Source organism: Lactuca serriola, chromosome 9 (genome assembly GCF_051521515.1).
Source record: "Lactuca serriola cultivar US96UC23 chromosome 9, Lser_US96UC23_V15, whole genome shotgun sequence".
In the NCBI taxonomy this organism is placed as follows: domain Eukaryota; kingdom Viridiplantae; phylum Streptophyta; class Magnoliopsida; order Asterales; family Asteraceae; genus Lactuca; species Lactuca serriola.
In genome coordinates, this window is record NC_136416.1 from 153,592,823 (window position 1) to 153,602,629 (window position 9,807).

General features: G+C 32.8%; 1 protein-coding gene across 1 annotated transcript; it reads right to left on the bottom strand.

The window, feature by feature from the left end:
* Positions 1–4,548: 4,548 nt before the first annotated feature.
* On the bottom strand, positions 4,549–5,827 carry LOC145076664 (stress-related protein-like). The gene is made up of 3 exons (XM_079022472.1): positions 5,697–5,827; positions 5,337–5,561; positions 4,549–5,251 (listed from the first exon to the last, which is right to left on the bottom strand). Exons 1-3 carry the CDS (start codon positions 5,733–5,735, stop codon positions 4,826–4,828), a joined length of 690 nt encoding a protein of 229 aa, XP_078878598.1. The 5' UTR covers positions 5,736–5,827; the 3' UTR covers positions 4,549–4,825.
* Between the last annotated feature and the right edge of the window lie 3,980 nt (positions 5,828–9,807).

The window sequence follows — 9,807 nt, forward strand, 5'->3', positions numbered from 1 at the left end:
CATATGAAGAGATATGCCCGGTGTACCACAAAGCATGTTTGGACTCTTTTAAAGAGCATTCCGTTCAGTGTAAAGAACTCTATGGGTTCAAATATAGGCATGATATGGTTAGAGATGTTTTGTTTGACATATTTAAGCGTGCCAGGGTTTCTGCCAAGAGAGAGACACCTGTGAATTTCTCGAATAACCCGACAGAAGGAAGGTCAACCCTAAGACCAGGTTACATTTTGATTTTTGAATGGGTTAGAGGGAAACACGTATATGTGGACCTGACAGGGGTACCCTCTCTTGTGGGCTTAATGGCTGAAAGTTTCAAGGCGGGACAGACTTCTTTAAAAGTTTCTACATGCAAGGTCACAAAACATGAGAAATCATGTATGAAAAATCAACATGTGCTCATACCATTTGCGTTTGATACGTTTGGTTTCTTCGTACTGGATGTGGTGGAGTTTATTAAATTACAACAGATCATGCATTTTAATGTTATATCTCTTAGATATATGGATGTGATAGTCAAAAGAATTGATTTTACCAAACAAAAAAGTTTAGCGGCGCAACTTTTTCCCAATTTGTCTTCCGTACGATGATAACTACTTTTGTTTAAAGTAGAAAATTTTCTTTTCCAAACTCAACCAAAACACAACAAATTAGTCAATGTTAACAAATAAACAATAACTATACCATAATGATTGACAATTTTTAAGTGTGATACTAAACAATATAGAAATATAATAATAATAATACAAATAATAAATTATAAAAATCTTCTATGGCGGTGAATTGGTTGTTTGGTCGATACTTTTCCTTTTCCTTTACTCGATTTTCCTTTATATATATATATATATATATATATATATATATATATATATATATATATATATATATATATATATATATATATATATATATATATATATATATATATATGATTTTGTTTTTTTTGTGTAATATAAAATAATTATCATAACCTTTAGATTTTATTATTATTAATTTAATTTTTGTAATTAGAAATAATATCATTTGTTTCACATCTTCTCTCTCTTCTATACATATACCATACATACATAGAGACATATATTACTATCATCCAATCCATCAATCTATCATTTTCTCTCCTACACATACATAGAAACATACACTATCATTGGCTACCATTCAATCCATCCATCTATCTATTTATTTATAGGGAAATGTTATTTATTAATATCCTGTATTTTATAACCTTATCTCGTTAATTATTAAGAGTTTGGTAATTTTACTGTATATTTATACCATAATAGACTTTTGAGCCAATTGATAAGCTACTATTTTTTTTTTCTTTTTTCTTTTACCAATGAATTTCACTTTTTCTTTTTTAGTTTTTGTTCAAAATTAAGGCTAATAGTTGATAGGGGTGGTGTATTGTTCACAATTTTTTACTATTTTTTTATTGACGTCCATAGTGGCTTCTAGTTTTATTTTTTATTTTGTTTTTTTGTATGTACATAATTTACCCACCTCTTTTACATAAATATATTAAATATTTTATTATTATTATTATTTTATTTTTCAAATCATATTCAGTTTGCAGTATTTATAACTTTTTTCTCATTCTAAACATAAGTATGAAGTAATAGAACTTTAAAGTAACAATCTATATATTCTAAAAATATGATATTTTATACCCTTATATGTATATCTCTTATAGTTTCTGCATATATTTATTTATTTTAACAAAAAACATCAAACTTTTTTTTTTACCAAAACATTATTTAATATTATTTATTTATAATAAAAAATATCAATTTTTATAATATTTTTGAATAGATTAATGGTGTCGTGTTTAACTTAAAAAAATAAAAATAAATATAAATATTTACGCATATTTTAGAAAATAGCGTTAATAAATTATCTATAGAATAAATAAAATAAATAATATTTTAGTAAATAGATTTATAAATATTAATTATTTACATATTAAAAAAACTATTAGTCAACGGGTGAAGCTTGCCTAAATCCATCACTGTCGTAGATAGAAGGAGAGAGAGATATAGCTTCAGTCGGCGTGTAAAACTCGCTTGAAGGTCAACAAAAATCGCTAAAAGCCGTCGTGAAACATCGCCGGAAAACGCATGCAGCTCGCCGAAAATTGGCCCACTCTTTCTTGACGGTTGCATCCGTTTTTGCTAGGTTACGAGTATTAGGTGTGAACAACAAGGTGCAACACCAAGTTGTGCCACCTCATATGCCACATAAGCAAGTGGTGTCATAACACCAAGTGGGGAAATGAGCAATAAGATGCAACACCAATTTTTTGAAAATAAATATGTTTTATTTTTTATTTTATTTTTTATTTTATTTTTTTCAAAATTGTTTTTTTTTTCTTTTTCGTTTTTTTTTTTTTTACTTTTTCGTTTTTTTTTTTCATTTTTGTATTTTTTTAATCACTAACATTAATATATTTTTTTTATAAAACATAAAATTTTAAAAACAAAAAAGGCATAATATTTAAAATCTAAAATTACGATTACAATTAAAAAAGAAACATAATTTTAAATCTAATATTATAACTAAAATATCATTCAAATTACTACTAAAACCACATAACAATCCTAATTAACCAAAATATTTCTTTCTAATTTGTTCCTTCATCGCTTGTAGCACCGTTAGATCAGCAGGCGCCAAACTCTCCTCTCTCGTCCGAAGAATTGACAACTAATGTGTCATTAGTTCCCTCTGTTTTTGCTCCTGCTTCTCCCGTGCCTGCCTTTCCAGGAACTCCAAATGACGACGTTTCCACTCATTTTTTCTTTTATTAATAAATTGTGCTTGTCGAATTTCGCTCTCATTTCCGCCGTCTCTTTTGCTCTCGTCTCCACCTCCTCCACATGTCTTGCAGCGCGCCTCGCTGTGTCGCGTCCGGACGGTCGCCGTGGTGGGGATATCTCTTGGATATCATCCGGGATGTCATCGTCGTCGGCATTTAGGTCGATGTTAGTTCGTGCGTCTGACACGTCGACCGAGCTAGAATTGCGAGACGTTTTGGATTGAACCTCCGACGATGTAGGCGTTTTATTCCACTTTAGATCCGCTCGCAACAATTCTCATGATTTTTCAAAATAAAAAACATGACACATTTCAACCCGATATTGTTCCTTAGCAGATTTGAACAAATCGAAGTCGTTGGTTCAGCTTTGTTGTTGCGCCTCAAGTCGGTTGTAAATACCGTTGAATTTGCTGCATCGCTTAGTTATCATACCCCATTTGTTGCTCAACATGTCATTATTGCGATACAGATTTTTCTTTAAATTAGCGTGAAACTTGTCGAGCACCGCCCCCCCCCAATAAGCTCATTTTTTCATTCCATTTCAACGAAGTTCGTTTTTTGAAGTAGCACACCAAGCCGCCGTCAAAGCGTATTCCTCGTCAGGTGTCCACCATTGTGGAACGTCTTCATTTTCTGTTTCTACCGCTATTGATTTCCCTTTCGATTTCCCTTTCCCTTTCCCTTTCTTACTACATCCCGCTTCCACTTGAACAGATGGTTGTGTTGTAGGCGATGGTTGGTTGGTTGTTTGTTGTATCGAACCAAAAGTAGATAAAAGATTTGTTATAAATTTGGGTTTTGACCAAATTGATTTTGTTGAAGATAATGTGAGTTGGGAAATTGTAATGATGGTGAAGCGGGATTGAAAGCGGCGCATTGGTATGAGATGTGTGGTGAGCTTTGATTCGATAAAATGTTGAAATAATTTCTATACCCCGCAAATCCGAGAGGCGAGGTTGTGTTTGGGTTTGATGATGGAGGGGGGGGGGGTGTTTGAGTTTTGTTCCATTTTTTGAAATTTTCAAAAAATATGTGTATAAGATATAGGAGAATGAGAGAAAGGTTTAAAAAAATTGTTTAAAAGTAATATGTAAAGGTAAAATGGTAAAAAAAAAAATTTGTTTGAAAATTGACCGTTGCAAACGGTCATAAGCAACTGTTCTTTTTTTCCCGTATCAGTTCGTTTCCGTGGCCACGAGATTCAACCGACGAGATGCAACGAGTTAGGGGGGCGGTGTTCCCCTCGTTAAGACGGCGTTGAGCCGTGCCCCCTCACCCTCGTTTCTTATCGTTGAGGCCCATACCGGGTGCTCTAAGAGAAAATAAGGAATTTATAACAATAGTTTTACATTAACAATCTATCTATTTTAAAGATATGACATTTTATACCCTTATAACACATATATTTCTAGCGAGGTTGTCTATCAAAGGTTTCCGACAATAACACATAAGGGTGAGAGTTAGAAGGGAAGGGAGGGGTGGGGTATTGTGTTGGCCCTTTCAATTTATGTTATTATAAAAGACAAAGTAATATGGACAAAATTATAACATATATATATATATATATATATATATATATATATATATATATATATATATATATATATATATATATATATATATATATATATATATATATATATATATATATATATATATAATTTCTCAAAAGAAAAAACTTTTTAGGATGTTAGTACGATCCCAAAAATACATAAACATATAATAATACCATTAATCAGAAATAAATATATGTGTGTCTATCGTAATTAATCCCAATGCTTAATATAATAATAAGCCACATATATCAATCAATACATATGTTTTCATCTACCTTAACATTTCTTAATCAGCTAGTCTTGTTGCCTCCTCTCGCATTTCACAATTAAACAAGTTATTAGCAATATTATTTATTTGTATGTTTCTAGTAAACTCCACAGATAACAAACACCGATAACATGAACCAAAACGAGAATTTACCCTACATGCTATCAAATCTCCATATAGCAATATTGATGTCAATCAACGAGCCACCCCCGCAGCTCCTTCTCCACTGGAAACCACTGGTTCTGGATGTTCTTCAGTCTCTGGATCCTTGAATACCTTAGCAATCTTCTCAGTAGGCACCAATGGCAGATAAGAAGAAACCTTGTATCCTTCCTCGTTTGTTTGTTTCACAGTCTCGTTGTACTTCTCAGAAACGTAACCTGCTGTAGGGATAACCGCCTTTGCCACACTACGAAAGAGTGGAACCTTGTTAAGAGATTGCCAAGCTGAAGCAGCTTGTTGCTCTGCAACTGGCTCGTATTTTGTTAAAAGTTCATTCGCAGTTGGCTCTATCGTAGTGTATGCAGTTTTCATGAGTCCAGATGCGGTTTCCACCACGCCTACATTCTTGATGTCAGGAGCCACACTAATAGACTTGGCTTTGCTAACAGACTCTTCAACCTGCAATCATTTCACCATGTGTAAACAAATCTTCTGAATTATATAAATAACACTACTTTCGAGAAAAGTAGGAAGACAAACTGACCTGACGATCAGCAAACTTGAGGACCTCAACAGGGACCTCATGGAACGTATCATAAGCAGGGCCAACAACAGTCTTGAGAGTACTTTCTATAGTTTCCACTCCAGGTTTGAGGGGCCCACTGTTCTCTTTAGCATAATCATAGGCCTTTGATACATAAGGAACTGCGGTCTGTGCTGCTTTTTGCACTACATCCAGGTACTTCAAGCTCTGTTGTTCGTGCTCATCCTTTTGTAACAAAAAGAGGAAAAAAATACAAGTCATTTCCTAACTGATACTGTTATAACTGGTTTTATCAAGAAACATGTTTTTATCACTCGATACACATATTTAGAAAATAACATGAACCACAAAGTAACGAACCTGCGGTTGATTAGAAGTCGGAAGATCGTTTTCTGCCATGATCAAGTCGTATGGTTCACTAAGAGATGAAGTTGTATACTGAAAAGCGATATTTGCTTAAATTTTAAGGTATGCATATTGATCAATCGATGAATTATTATTTATAGCTTTATGCAAGAGACAGAGTCGGTTCCAAAGGGCAGGGCACAGTTTCCACGAGAATCGAAAGTTTCATGCAACATCATGACGTGTAGGTAAGTGTGGGTCAAGGGGCGTAGACTATTTGAAATTGACAAAACCGTAAAATTGGTCTTCGTGGAGTTCGAAAAATTTTAGATAGGTCTAAAAAAGTTTTTAATTTGCATGGATGATCAAAAATTAAGAATTTTCGGTGAATTCGGTCCCAAAATTATGAATTTCCTGTGAATTTGGTTCATAAAGCACTTGTAATGTGTGTTTTGCCCTTCTAATTTCTTTTTTGTATTTTTCCATATTTATTTTTATACTTTCGTTGAAAATAAAAAATGCCCACACACACATACGCACATATAGTCTCTCTCTCTCTCTCTCTCTCTCTCTCTCTCTCTCTCTCTCTCTCTCTCCAATCGGATTTGGTGCCAACCCCATCCCTCATCATCTCCATTCATCGCACCTCCATTTTTCCGACAACACCACAACCACCACCGATTATCACCTCCAGTCCATTTCAAAGACAAATCTGGGTTTACCAACAATTCTTCCTATAACACCCCTTTAAATTCACCACCAAAGTTTAATCTATCAATAACAAATCTTTAAATTCACGGGACTTAACTAGTTCTTAGGAATCACCAATTAAGACCTCCTCCATTCCCTACAAATCTTGGATTTGTTGAAAGAGCAGCAAGATCACAATTCACTGGAATCACAGAAGAAAACAAAAACATCAACAGACTATCAATGTTTTCAACTCAAGACAACATAGTAATAGGTGATTCCAGGGAGGAATCATCAGTTTCTGAACAAATCCTAGGTGGGGAAAATGAAACTAAAACATGAATGAAATGGCAAAGTAAGGAGAAGGGTGTAGATCAAATAAATGGATGACCAATGATCTAGAGTTTACCCGAGCTTCAATCGATGTTAAAGTACTTGAATCAGCGACAGAGGAACTTTTTGCTAGGGTTAAGCGGCCTCTGACCAATGATCTAAAGTTTACCAGCTTCAATCGTTAGCCTTCATGCCTTCCTTCACCACCTTCGATCCACATCCATGATATCAAGCAGAGATCCATCTCTACTATGGAAGGCGAATTGGGGGTGAGGGTCACCATCAGTGGTGGCGTCATTTAAGGATTGGAGAGAGAGAGAGAGAGAGAGAGAGAGAGAGAGAGAGAGAGAGAGAGAGAGAGAGAGGTTATGAGTTTTATTTTATTTTTTAATTTTTTATAATTATTTAAAATACTAAAACAAATAAAAAAAATATAAAAAATAATAATAAGGGCAAAATAGTCCTTTTAACTATTTCAGGACCAAAACCAAAGTAAATTCTTGATTTTGGACAATCCATACAAGTTGAAATTTTTTTGGACCCTATCCAAAGTTTTTTAAATACCACAGGGACCAATTTTGCATTTTTGTCTTTGAAATTAATGGGCATGTTGCACTTGGTTCCCAATATTTATCAATTTTGTCGAAAGTGAACCTTATACTTCTTAAATGGTCCGTTTAATCCATTTCAAAGTTTAAAGTTTGAGGAATAACTTGGAAGATGTTATTTTCTCCAGGGGCATAGCCAATATAGGTCAAGAGTGGGCCTTGGCCCACCCACATAAAATTAAGGTTATATATATATATATATATATATATATATATATATATATATATATATATATATATATATATATATATATATATATATATATATTAGAGTTGTGATATGGCCTATTCCATTTAAAACTTGAAATTAGTAGAAGAGAATACAGTGATGTCTATGTTGATTAGACTCAATTTTAGATTATTTTAATGATATAAGACAACATCGTGTACAACATAAAATAAACAATTTAGTTAAGAACGCATATATAGTTACATTTTATTATTGTTTGAAGAATCTTGCTTGTTGTTCATATTTTGTATATTATTTGGCCTACTTTAAAAAAAAATTATGGTTACGCCACTGATTTTCTCGTAAAGATCTTCTCTCATCAACTCAGAGTATATAGAAATATACAACAAACGTAGAAGCCTAGATTATACACTAGGCACTAGAATACAGATATGTACATCTAATATAAATATACATTAACATACATAGTATTTTCAACGAAAGGATATTTTCAAATGTTCAAGCTGGACCTAATCTAGAAACAAATGTGGATGGAGGCCCTTTCGTGAAAATATCAGAATACTGAGAGGATAAGGGGACGTGGAGAACTTGAATGTGTCCAATTGCGATTTATCTCGAACAAAATGTATGTCAATATCAATATGCTTAGTAATCTGGTGTTGAATCGGATTGTTTGTAACCTAAATGACACTAATATAGTTGTAGTAGGGATGAGGTGGTAATGCAGCTTCGCTTTGCAAAACAAGACGTCTTAATATCTTCACCAAAATGGCGACCACCTCCGAGGAAGCCAGTTCTAAAAGGGCTCACTAGATAAGGCTTGGGCTCCCTAAAGGGAAGTCTCAAGTTAAAATCTTGGAGGTTTCAATCATAGTTGTCCAGGAGGTGGTACGCTTGCAAATGCAAGACAAGACGTCTCCATATTTTCACCAAAATAGTAACCACCTTTGGATCCTCTTATAAACAAGAATACCCTTTAAAATATTGTTACATTAGACAATAGTAGCAATATTGAGTGGTTAATGAAGCTTGCCTAATAAATATCATATGCACCATGTGATAAAATACATAAACTCAATGTTTTATTATGTAGAATACTTTTACAGAATGAAAATAGAACTACAAATCACACTTAACACTCAATATAGAAATCATATCTACTAATACATATAAAGAATCAAGAACATGACGATTGTTAATGAAACCCTAGAACTTACAGACTAATGTAGGGGAGGGTATGTGATGCGACATTATATATCTTGGGTATAACTTGTGTTAAGACCAAATGTAACCCACACTTCACATTATAACTTTATACTAATTGCTACTTAGTCCACATGAATCATCCACTTGACATTTTATATCATTCCTTGAACTTCTTCTATAGGTCCAAACACAGTGCACAACATACAAACTTGAAACACCAAACTTACAACTTTACCTTAATGACCAACAACTCGTTCAACAAACATACCAAGTTAATAACTCACAATAAAAATAATGTTTCTATATATGTTAACCTTGATAACTAATATGTGTTATCAATTTATTTTAATACAACCTCAAGGTTAACATAAAAACACTTATCTTTGAAAATGGTCAAAAGTTCCATTTTATTACACAAAGACTCAATATAATTCAAATTTGGAGGTTTTTTTTAAAAAAAATATAAGCTATTTGATTATCATAATCAATTTTAACAACCTCTAAAACTATTCTTTTACAAAATGAACATCAGTTTCAAAATGTTTTGTTTTTCATGAAAAACAAGATTAAGAGCCCATTTAATTGCATATTCATTTTCACAAAAAAAAGAACATTAACATAAGTTAAATCTATAATACCTAAACCGAAAAACAGTTTTAAAATCCACATTAATTCTCACGTTATTGAGCTTTATATTCAGATTCAATGCAGGACCTAGAAATAATGGAGGACCTAGGAATAGTTTCTTAATCTTCCCCAAAATGATAGAGCCATTGAAGAGCAGATAATAACTAGTTATTGACCTACGAGAAGTTACACATTTAACCCAATCAATATCAACATAAGCACTCAAATACGGTTTCTCATATTTCATAATACATAACTTTTTCTAGGATTTTATTTTAAAAACCTTAAAACATACAAATCAACATTTAAATGAGATTTGCTAGGATTGTACATAAATTGACTCAAAGTTTGCATAATATAGGACATGCCATGTCTTGTGATTGTTAGGTCAAATTAGTTTGTTGGGAAATTCAAAAAAAAAGGTTAAGTTCTTCAAACAAAACGATAAACGAACTTTAATAAAACTTACAGA